Here is an 11,162-nt window from a genome sequence, read left to right as displayed (position 1 = left end):
GACTTTCAGCTCCAAAATTGATGCACACAAATATTAATTATTGCCGCTTCGGTTGCTGCTGCTGTTGAGCACTTTAGCAACTAATTTTGCAAGTGGCATTGCCACTCCAAGCAGCTCACATGTAATTACTTTATGGAGCGTCATGCGTTGCACTTTATGACAGCATCCACACAACATCGACATCAACAGCAGCAGCATCAGCGACATCGACAGTATATGCGTTGCATCAATTCGGTTGGCTGCTCAAAATGCCATAGGTCCAGGCGGCACTCAAGTCGAGCAGCTTTTACTCTGATTCTGCCAAAAACAACGCCAGCGACGCGACGACCTTCAAACACATATATTGGGTTGCCCAAGAAGTAATTGCGGATTTTTTGAAAGAAAGTAAATGAATTTTTAATCAAACTTAGAATGAACTTTAATCAAATATATAATTTTCATTTTGTTCGATAACCTTTTGCCATCTTTACGGCAAATTTAGTATTCCACGCTCATAGAACTTCTGGCTTAAATCTGCAAAAAACTGAACCAAGTGCGATTTTATAGCCTCATCATTGCCCAAAGTTATACCATTTAAGGAGTTCTGCAAAGATCGAAATAAATGGTAGTCTGATGGTGCAAGGTCAGGGCTATATGGTGGATGCATCAAAACTTTCCAGCCAAGCTGTCCCAGTTTTTGCCGGGTCATCAAAGATGTGTGTGGTCTGGCGTTGTCATGATGAAAAATGAAAAATTTACGATTGATCATTTCTGGCCGTTTCTCGTTGATGGCTGCATTCAATTTGTCCAGTTATTGACAGTAAACATCCGAATTAATCGTTTGGTTCCTTGGAAACAGCTCAAAATGTACCACACCCTTGCAATCCCATGGCTCATCTTTAAGTGAAAATTCTCCAGAACGGAACTTGCGAAACCAATTTTGACACTGTCTTTCTTTTAAGGCTTTATCACCATACACATCACGTAACTTTTTAGCAACTCTCTCTGCGCTTTTTCCTTTACGGAAATAATAAAGTAAAATATGACGAAAATGCTCTTTTGTGGACTCCATATTAAAAAGGGCGCCAATCAAACAAATGTAAACAAAATTACGCGTACTTTTTTTCTAAAGCAAGCTAATAGTGACAGCTAATAACTGACAAAAGAAAGAATGCAATTACAGAGTCACAAGCAGTTAAAAAAATTATAAACGCTGACTATATAAAAAATCCGCAATTACTTCTTGGGCAACCCAATAGTACTGTAATACTATATAACTACGTACTAAAGCTGAAGAATGCTGTCAGAATGCACAAAAATCGAAAACACTGCACAACATGGCACAACACTCACTCACAACACTCGCACTCAATAACATCATGTTTAGCATCGAGTGCATGACTTTGATTTAATAGTAGTTCCATAACCATCTTGGGCACTCCATCAAGTGGAAAGAGCATTTGACTTTACTAACAACTTATTTACACTACACTATGCCCAACATTTTTTGTTTTTATTTTACTATTTGTAAATCAAAGCAAAAAGCAGAAGAGCCACAATTTGTGTCACATCGAACATTGCAATTCTCTTTTTGCCGCAGCAAATAAATCTAAATATTACCGGATATATGAATTGTAAATAAACTATAAATAACATCATGAATAAAATCTATAAACATAAAATATTATCAATTTCTATTTTTAGCGAATAGCGAGGAGATTCTCATTTACTTTTTACAAATTTAACTTCTCCTCGATCACTGACAAGCTGCGCTTTGTTATCGATTTTTTAATTTCTTCCTTTCATAATCGTTACTTCCTTTTTACTTCTAGCAGCCCTTAGTTATCGATTTTCTAATATCTTCCCTTGCTTATCGATACATCCTTATTACATCTAGCGTCGATCACACACAAGTTACACTTTCTTATCGATTCTCTGAGTTCTTTTTCTTTATTATTGATAATTCCTTATTTTAAGTGCTGTGCATAATATTAAATTGATGTAGGTGTTAAGTTGTGAGTAATATTTATATAATTTAAAATTGGAGTAGTCGTAACAATAAGTTCTATAGAATATTAAGATTAACGAATAATAAATGAAGCAGCTCTACAATTCAATCTTTACAATAATAATAAAACACTATAAATAATTCCAAATAGTAAGTTTATTATTATTAACTTAATGTTATCAACTTTATTATTGAGTCTCGCTCTAGTTAAGAATTACTTTTAATTTCGAATTTTTAGTTTTCTTAAAATTCAATAGAGACTGTCAACAATTGTTGCGAAACAAATTTGATAGATTTATGCAAAACCTCATTCTCTTAGAAATACACAAAGTCTAATTTAGTAGAATATTAATACGACAATTTGATAGCTAAGAGGCTAGCCTGCTAGTTATTTATGTAAAGACAGATTAATGAAGCGCCAGTGTCGTGGCAATAAAGTTTTGTCAGTCCGTCAAGAATACGTTGCGTATACTTAATGCATTCTTACACTCCTTCTTTGATGCATTACGCAGTCAACAACAACAGCAACAAAAATAGTACAATATACACCGCAAGTGTAAAATTAGAGGCAGAGTTGAGTGATTGATATGAGATCACAACAATAGGCAAATGTTACAATGGTAAATGGGTAAGTTGATGGATGAAATGGATATATATTGTAGTTAGTTATCCGCATATGACTCCACCTTTCAAATTAGAAGCGACTCATTTGTAATTTGTACGTACGCATGTGTGTGTTTGCCCTTGTAAATGAATGCTACAGGTATGGAAAATATCTATAGTATTTTCCAGACTCCCCCCGCAGCTCTTGCTGCTCTTGCTGCTCTTGATGCTCTTGGTGCGCGATGCCCCCGGCTGGTAATCATCGTTGCCATCATCATCATCCACATTGAAGTGCGCCGCAATTTACATCGAAATGCCTTAATTGATTTGAAGCTCAACTGAGTCGCACTGTGCGGGCATTGCATCAAAAATTATTGTAGTTTAATTTAAATTATACGTTCCACTCGTCAGTTGTTCTAGGTTACAAAATCAACACTACAAACACACACAGACACACACACACTCACACACAAGGTATTTCAAGGTAACCTCTCTAAACTCAAACAGAAATTACAATTTCAACTGAACCGATCTCAACACATCGTCACTGCGTTGGACTTGGCGCATCACCATCATCATTATCATCATCATGACGGGGGCAACTTCCCCCCCTCATCTCTTCCTCAACCAAGTTTAGAGTGCCATCAGCTTTTGGGGCACGTTCAATGTAAATTAACCGGTAAAATGCGTTATTTGTTATTATACAAACAAACAAAAAAAAAATAAACTGTAGTATATATATGCAGGAAATTAAATGATTTTTTAATGTGCTCGAAAATGATTACACAAAATGTTTGCAAAGAGTTATTGAATATGATTTTGTTTATAGCCTAATGTTTTCATTTTTCCATTTAGCCAAATGCGAGTTTTATTACACCATTTATTAGACATTTTAAGCGTATATTAATGTTTCAATAACGTTTGCATAAACGATGCTCAGAATGTATTGTCTGGAGGTTAAATGAACGCTAAGAAATCTAAGAAACGAATCGTGTAACTAAGAATGGTACTAAAATATAAAGCTTTAATTATATTTTATTATAATTTCGGGGTTCCTCACAAATGAAATGTACACTAAAAACCAAATCGAAAACCTCATTCTCAATTTAAACAGTGCAATAAATAAAAATTGTATTTTATGAATACTCGTTTTTTTGCTCTGCACTTATTTTGAATGACTACAGGGTATGTAATAGTCTTATTAGTCAAAAAAGCATTCATTTGCATTCTTACTTCTTTTGTTTGATAATTTGCACAAAGTTTATTTGAGTTATTTTGGTACTCATACTATTTAAATGTGTTTAAAATGGTTTTTATATAGACAACATTTAGCCATAAGCAAGGTCAGGGTATTACTTGCAATTTCTTTAGGTCAACATTGATGAAGTGCAGGCAACTGAGTGCCGGCGTAGTCTCCACATTTTGATGCTCTAAGTCAGTGTCTGGCATTTCCTAAGTTGATGAGCCTTGAATTATTCATTCACAACATTTGTGTATTGTTGTTAATGCTTTCCTTCAAACAGATTCGACATGTCTGCAACTCAAATGATTTTTGCTTTTTATATTGTGTGTTATTGGGAGCATTGGGTCTACAGGTCATTCAAAATTTTTGATCGCATTGCCACCATTTCATTGCAGTCATGCAGGGCACGTCAATGTTTCGCCCCCTAATTATTATCTCATTGCTCAGCAAATAAATTGTGAAAGTCAGCAAGCTCGTGCCGAGATCAAAAAAATGAGATGAACAACCAAACAGGCAAAAAAACATGTTACCAAAATGTCAATAATGAATTTTGCATTTAAAAACAACAAACTTGGGGCGAGGGAAACGAAGACAATTTGCAACTTAACGGCATTCAAAGTATTTGCAGATCGTGATAAATGCTACGCCCACCGCTTGAATAAATAAAGCAAATAATAATAATAACACAATGAGAGTGCTACGTAGATGAACGAGTACAATGAGCTCCATTTGAATTTGTTACAATTTCCGAAGTGATCGTTAAGCGTTTCTATTGTTTTGGGGCTAATAAATAATAACAAAATTGGACGACCTTCAATGCGTATTTCCACACCTCACTTATAAAGCAGGCGATTACCAAATTCGCATTCCTTTTTCGCAGCTCTTGAGAATCTTCATCTTCATATTTGTTCAACCTAATTCGTTTCCCCGTCGTTTTTGTTGCTGTTAATTTTGCAATTCATTTCAAAAGCGTCGTTAATATTTAACCATCTTTTTACAGCCATCTTAATTAGGCAGGAATTTATTTAGTAATTTTCACAATTTGCCCCGGCAAAATACCTATTCACATTCTATCTCAGCACAACACAACATTTATAGTATGTGTTTTCAACTGCAACTGTTCACATTTCAATTGCACATTACATGGGCTTATCCCATGTCAGCATCTCTTGATCATTTGTTTACCACAAATCTCTGGGCCCCCCGCCACAGTGGGAGCAAAGACAAAAAGCGAAAAACTCTCACGCCCAAGCACACACACACAGACACACACATAGACCGAAAGCATAGCTAATTTGTTTGTCAAAATTGCAGAGCAAAAAAGAAGCAGAATTCAGTAAAAAAAAAATAATGTAGAATTTTTTAATTGAATAAGTTTTTTGTCTCGTTTTCGTTTGGCAATCGCATGCGCAAGTTTGTGCCTTGAGTCTTTCGTTTGAGCTGCTGCTTGGGCAACTGCCACACGACTGACGAGGCAGTGAAGATGCGTGGAGCAGCGGCGGCAACTGGAGTCGACAGCAGCGGCAGCAGCAGCAACCAGTGGCAGCCCCAATTTCCGCTCACCTGCGGCCCTCGCTTCAGCGCTCGCTCAGCTTTGAATCCGAATCTCTGAGTCTTAGTCTCGGACTCAGACTGAGACTCAGACTCAGCTGCATGACTAATCCCATTACAAATAAGTGTTTTTGCTATTACATGACAACAACAATAGCACACATCAGCAAAATGTTTATGGCATGGATTTGTGTTTTGGGTAAATGCATCCCAGGAGCGAACAACTCCCGCACTGCTCATTTATTTGAATGTTGCGCTCATCTTCGCTTCACGTCAACGCGACGTCAACGTCGACGTCGTCAAAATGTTTGGCGCTTCAATTTAAAAGTAACTAGTTTACTATAACACTAAAAGCGACTGCTTCGGATCTCTGCTCACGAGCTCAGAGCGGAGAGCACTCGATGCTGCTTGCTATATTTGAAGTTATTGTTGTTGTCGTCAATGTTGCTGTTGTTGTTGCTGTGTTGCCTTTGCATTATTTTGTAATGTTTTTTTGTGTGTTGCTTTGCATTGCTACTTACTTTGATGCTCGCGCGCTCTTTGAAATCTCCAAAAACACTACGAAAATTTGGCGCGCTATTTTGTTGTTGTTGTTGCTGCTGCTGCTGCTGTTGCTTCTGCTGTTGCCATCGACGTCGCCGTCGTCGTCACCGTCACCATCACAGTCGACGTCGTCAAATGCAGCGCAATTTTCAAATATAAATACTGGCCTACGAAATTGTTTCAGTATCACAATCAAGTCAACCATCTTCGCAAGAAGAACACCAACCATCCAACCAATCAACCTATAAACCAACAAATCCTAGCAAAACCTTCGCTTCTCTTGCCGAGTTTGCAGTAAAAGTTTCGTGTGTGTTTTGTACTAAACCCAAGCAAGTGACTACACAAAATGAAGGTATAGCATACTCGTCCAATAATAATAATAATATATTTTATTATTGTAATTAAATACAAACCAATATGCACAGCATATGGACTGTCAGTGTAAAGTTAGTGCCAAGTGTCCTGCCCACAAGCAAAAAAAAAAAAAGGATGTGAACAAAAGAAACAACAACTGAAATTTCAAAAGGATTAGAGCTTTGCTAACTAGAAGAATCATTTTTTGAATACAACTTAAATAATCTAAAAAAAAATTCAAATTGTTTCAAGTCAAAATCTCAATACAGATTTCCAAAATACTTCAGAATTTGAATTTATGCAGCGCTAAGTTGCCTTAATCCATCATCAATTGTTTAGCCAAATATTCAAGCAGAAAGAGTCAAGTTCAACAGCGCAATTAATCAAAACAAAAATTCGCTGCCAACCCGCACACACATTAATCGAATTTCCATAATTTCTTATTAATATTTGAATTGCCAAAATAAATATGAAGCGGCTTCTGTTCAAGTCGGCAGCTTAAATAAATTAGCATAAAAATAGATAGCATCCACTTAGAATGCTGCAGCAACGCAGCTGCTAATATAATGTCATGTTGCAATGCAATGCATAAATTAAGAGACTAATACTTTCGACTAACGGTTGCTTCCATGCCCAAATATGGGCAAGCAGAAGAGATTAACAAGGGACGATAGCAAAGACACATTGCAACTGTCCAAGTTTGAAAGTCATTCAAGCATGAAAGTCACTGAAGGTCTTGAAGACGCAGCAACAGCAAAAACAGCAAAAAAAAAACTATTGCGTAACTCGTGAACAGAAGTTTAGTGAAGCACTTTGCACTAACCGACTGACCAAAAACAAACAACCAAAAAGGAAGCGAACATTTAAATTCCCACAGGCATCGAAGTCGAGTTCGTTGCCTAAGTCATTTGTGCGAGTCACAGCAAAAAGCTGCTTGCTACAACACGCAAGTCACTTGGGAGACCCTTCACTTTAAAAACCGAAAAACAGGCGACCCAATTTCCACAGATTTGCATATTTGCACGCCTTTAAACGACAACGACAACAACAACAAAAACTGAAACAAAGACAAAACCTAATAATCATTATGATTATCATTATAATTTATGCATAAACAATTGTGCAGCCATAGCTAATGAGATTCTTGTGAGATTGAGACGACAAATTGCGCAGAATGGTGTAGATACATGTAATTTAGTCATGGGATCACATAAAATTTTGGAATGCAAGGTGAAACGAATGAAACGAATCAATTGTATCAAGTATCTGGTTCTGGTTGCATCGGTGTCTTGTACATTATGCTGCCGTATTCGTTGGGCGAACGATGCGCCAGCTGGTGGATCTTGAAGCCATACAATCTGCAAATGCAATTAACGCATGGTGATCTGTGAAATCGTAATCCTACTTACACACACCTTGGCACAAACTTTTGCTTGGCTCTCTTGGGTCGCAGATCGGGCCGCACCATGAGCAACATGTGCGGAAATCCGGTGCCAAAGAAGGCGCCATCGACAACCGAATGGCGAGCAGAACGTGGAAGATAGACATCATTGCATTTGGGGCAAAAGATGCGCACCGTATCCTCGCCGGGATTATCGCTCAGCCCAATGGGCAGCACCGATTGTCGCTGGCAAAATACACGTGGACAGCAACCAAAGGCGCCGAGCTGATACTTTTCGAGCATTAAATCAATGCCACGATTGGTTAGAATGAAGCGAGCATGTATCAAGCCATACAACTTTTCGGCGCACTGCTCCAGCTCCGCTTCGGGTGGCGCATCCGAGCCTGAGCCCGTGTCCAGATCGAGTATCACCTCGAGAGCTCGGCGATAGTTGCTTACATTCGAGTCGAGAAAATTTAAATTGAACTTGTCGTGTATGTAATCCTCGTCCACGGCGCAGAAAAACTCATGACCGCGCTGCTTGCAGAACCAAGGTATCCAGGCGCTCTCCTCTGAGTCCGACATGGTGCATTCAACAACAAATCGAAAGAATAAATAAAGTGCTCCTCTAATAGTTAACAATTAAATTCACAGCCTACCGAATAGAATTCTAATTGAATTTCTTTCTCCATCCATCTCTCTCTTACAGTGCTTTACCACAGTTGCGCTGCTCGTCTGCCTGGCCGCCTGGACGCAAGCGGAGCCACCAGTGCCCCAGAACCAGTATCTGCCACCCAACCAATCGCCCCAGGCGCCTACCAACAACTACTTGCCACCCACGCAGAGTTATCAGTCGCCCTCGAACAACTATTTGCCACCCCAGCGTGCTGGCAATGGTAACGGTGGCTCGGCGCCCAGCAACAGCTATGGCGCTCCTCTGCCCAACAGCCAGTATGGTGCTCCCGCTTTGACCGGTGCGATCTTCAAGGGACAGAACGGCGGCAACGGCAATGGCGGCTATGGCGGCGGCAATGGCTACGGACAGGGCGATGAGGAGCAGTATGGACCAGCCAAATACGAGTTCAAATACGATGTCCAGGATTACGAGTCGGGCAACGATTTCGGTCACATGGAGTCTCGCGATGGTGATCTCGCTGTCGGTCGCTACTACGTTCTGCTGCCCGATGGCCGCAAGCAGATTGTCGAGTATGAGGCCGATCAGAACGGTTATCGTCCAACCATCCGTTACGAGCAGGTTGGCAATGGCAATGGCAACGGTAATGGACGCAACGGCAATGGCGGCGGTTATGATAGCAACGCGCAGCAGGGCAAGTTCAATGGCTACCAATAAGGAGAGTGCTGAAAGGCGTATTACCTTCTAGTGTTTTCCAGCATTTTTAAGTCGACCCCTGTGTAACTATACTTGTCTATCGCTAACCTAGCTGAGTATTAACTGTAAATGTAACTGGTGCTGGCGGCGATTACAGTTTGACATGCACTTGCATGTCAGGCCACCCTATCTTTCTATCTAGCTCTCTCTCTCTCTCACACTCCCTCTCTTTCGCACTGTTCTTGCCCATATTATTTGCTTTTAGTGCAACGCCGCCATTTTGCCATAGCCAGGCGCGTTCCAAATGTTTCCACAGTTCCCACTGTTCCCCATGCCTGTTCCATGTCTCACTTTGTATTTTTGCCGTTGGTTTTGTTAAGCGCCTTCATTTTGTGTCAGTCCACCACAGACACACAGAACACACACAAACAAACACGCACACCATACACCACCACCACCATACCATGACCATCTCACACACATACATCTATACATATACATAAGCAATTGTATTTAATTTTAATGAATTTTTATGAAAAATGCATTGGAGCCCAATTCGACAGCATGAAAATGTGTACGAAAAAGACATATGAGATTTTTTGTGTATAAATAATGATAATATGAATAAAGAAGCATTTTTGTATAAAACAAAGAACAAAAACCAAACATTTTTTATTTTACAACTGCCAAAGCCCGAAGATTATTATATTTTACAGATACACAAGAAGCTGATTTCTATTTTAGCACACGCTCCAATTGCCCCTGGCTATTGTATTTATAAACCGGATCCTGAAGCTCGCCAACTGGGGAATATTTCAGCTGTGCGGTGAACTCATCTCCTTGAGCTTCCTCAGTGCGATAAATCACACGCTGCAATTTGTTGTCGGGTGAGATGACATAGTAGCGTCCTTCCTTAATATTGCTCGACTTTGGCTGCGTCAAACTGGCCGAATCTTCCTCTTCCTCGGGATAGACAATGCGAAAGCTGTCATCAGCTGGAGGTCCATATTGATCAGCTGGACTCTGCTGATCTTTATTAATACTTGACTGCTGCTCCTCCTGCTGCTGCTGTTGTGGCACATCAAATTGTGGCGGCAAATACTGAGAGTTGAACTGAGGGGCATTGAAGGTGCCAGCATGCTCAACACGTTGCTTGGTGATCTCCACGCGGTAGCCAGCTGGTGGCTGAAAGTCGCTGGGCAAATTGAATGGCACCTGTGGACGCCAGCCTGCGGCTGGGTATGGAGCTCGCTTTGGAGGCTCGCCCGCGACAAGCACAATACCCACAATCAATAGAACAAACTGAAAAAATAGGAAAATATAAATAAATTATTATTGTGTGAATTTCACTCTCTCCCTCTGTGCACCTTTAGCAGCATTTTGAAGCAAGTTGCATTTGAAACTGCAGTGCAAAAATGTGCAACTTACGCATTTTTATATGGAATTTACAAAATAATCAATATTGCGGGCACGTAGATAACTCCCTCCCTCGTCTGACACACATACTATATATAAGTTAATCGCATCTGTGTTACTGCATCTCGTATCAAATAGTCACGTACTCGATCGACAAAAATTAAAACAAAACCAACCATTCACATGTGTTGAGTGACCTTGACAAACGGATGACAACATTATTGGCAGAGGTTCAACATGCAATGCTCCTCCCACAGCACAGTTAGGTTGCCTACCTAACAGTAAAATTTAAAAAAAAAAAATGCCTAATTGTTGACGTACCTACATTTTAATTTTTTTTTTTTTTTGTTGAAATTCCGAACCCAAGTTCCGATTATCAAGTTCAAGAACCCAAGTAATTAATTAGCAACTGTCCCACAAAATATAAGCGTATTAAATTTGTGAATTTGAAATCATTAAATGATTTTAGCAAAAATCAGCGATGCGAACCTTGATTAGAGAAGAACTTTAACCTGTGAATTCTTCACACGTCTGTGTCTGATCAGGGTCTTTAAAAATATTTCAACGCAGCAGGTGGCGAGAATTGTTATGCTACGCTACGTTTGATAAATTGATATTTGCATAGCCATTTTTGTTTTGTCTTGGTACATTTTAATTAATATTATTTGGAATCAACTAGGCAACTTTTGTTGGCCGTTAAGAACTTAACTATATTTGATTCCCTCGCTCACATCAGCTAAATTTTAAAATACTG

At 39.4% G+C, this 11,162-nt stretch overlaps 3 protein-coding genes across 5 annotated transcripts; 1 reads left to right on the top strand and 2 right to left on the bottom strand.

Annotated features, from left to right (window-relative positions):
• Positions 1-6,123: 6,123 nt before the first annotated feature.
• LOC117571118 (pro-resilin) lies at positions 6,124-9,649 on the top strand. Its single transcript, XM_034253114.2, has 2 exons — positions 6,124-6,279; positions 8,372-9,649. The coding sequence occupies exons 1-2, from the start codon at positions 6,274-6,276 to the stop codon at positions 9,011-9,013; spliced, it is 648 nt and encodes a 215-aa protein (XP_034109005.1). The 5' UTR covers positions 6,124-6,273; the 3' UTR covers positions 9,014-9,649.
• On the bottom strand, positions 7,337-8,323 carry LOC117571117 (casein kinase II subunit beta'). 2 transcript variants are annotated; one of them, XM_034253112.2, is made up of 2 exons: positions 7,691-8,323; positions 7,337-7,639 (listed from the first exon to the last, which is right to left on the bottom strand). In XM_034253112.2, the coding sequence occupies exons 1-2, from the start codon at positions 8,245-8,247 to the stop codon at positions 7,540-7,542; spliced, it is 657 nt and encodes a 218-aa protein (XP_034109003.1). In that variant the 5' UTR covers positions 8,248-8,323; the 3' UTR covers positions 7,337-7,539. The 2 variants fall into 2 exon arrangements, with proteins under 2 accessions (XP_034109003.1, XP_034109004.1); XM_034253113.2 differs by having other exon boundaries at positions 7,697-8,323.
• Positions 9,650-9,671: 22 nt separating the features above from the next.
• Positions 9,672-10,948, bottom strand: LOC117571119 (uncharacterized). 2 transcript variants are annotated; one of them, XM_034253115.2, is made up of 2 exons: positions 10,360-10,391; positions 9,672-10,294 (listed from the first exon to the last, which is right to left on the bottom strand). In XM_034253115.2, the coding sequence occupies exons 1-2, from the start codon at positions 10,369-10,371 to the stop codon at positions 9,728-9,730; spliced, it is 579 nt and encodes a 192-aa protein (XP_034109006.1). In that variant the 5' UTR covers positions 10,372-10,391; the 3' UTR covers positions 9,672-9,727. The 2 variants fall into 2 exon arrangements, 1 of the variants encoding a protein (XP_034109006.1); XR_007954913.1 differs by lacking the exon at positions 10,360-10,391 and adding an exon at positions 10,898-10,948 and having other exon boundaries at positions 10,146-10,294.
• Between the last annotated feature and the right edge of the window lie 214 nt (positions 10,949-11,162).

Source organism: Drosophila albomicans, chromosome 3, assembly GCF_009650485.2.
Source record: "Drosophila albomicans strain 15112-1751.03 chromosome 3, ASM965048v2, whole genome shotgun sequence".
Taxonomy (NCBI): domain Eukaryota; kingdom Metazoa; phylum Arthropoda; class Insecta; order Diptera; family Drosophilidae; genus Drosophila; species Drosophila albomicans.
The sequence above is the reverse complement of the archived record's forward strand: the minus strand, read 5'-3'. Positions and strand labels throughout refer to the sequence as shown.

What these genes read in the sequence shown, in the direction of transcription:
- LOC117571117 (XM_034253112.2), bottom strand. Translation starts at nt 8,247, where the DNA reads ATGTCGGACTCAGAGGAGAGCGCCTGGATACCTTGGTTCTGCAAGCAG. An exon ending in AAGTTTGTGCCAAGGTGTGT is followed by an intron (nt 7,640 to 7,690) that starts GTAAGTAGGATT and finishes TTGCATTTGCAG; the next exon opens with ATTGTATGGCTTCAAGATCC.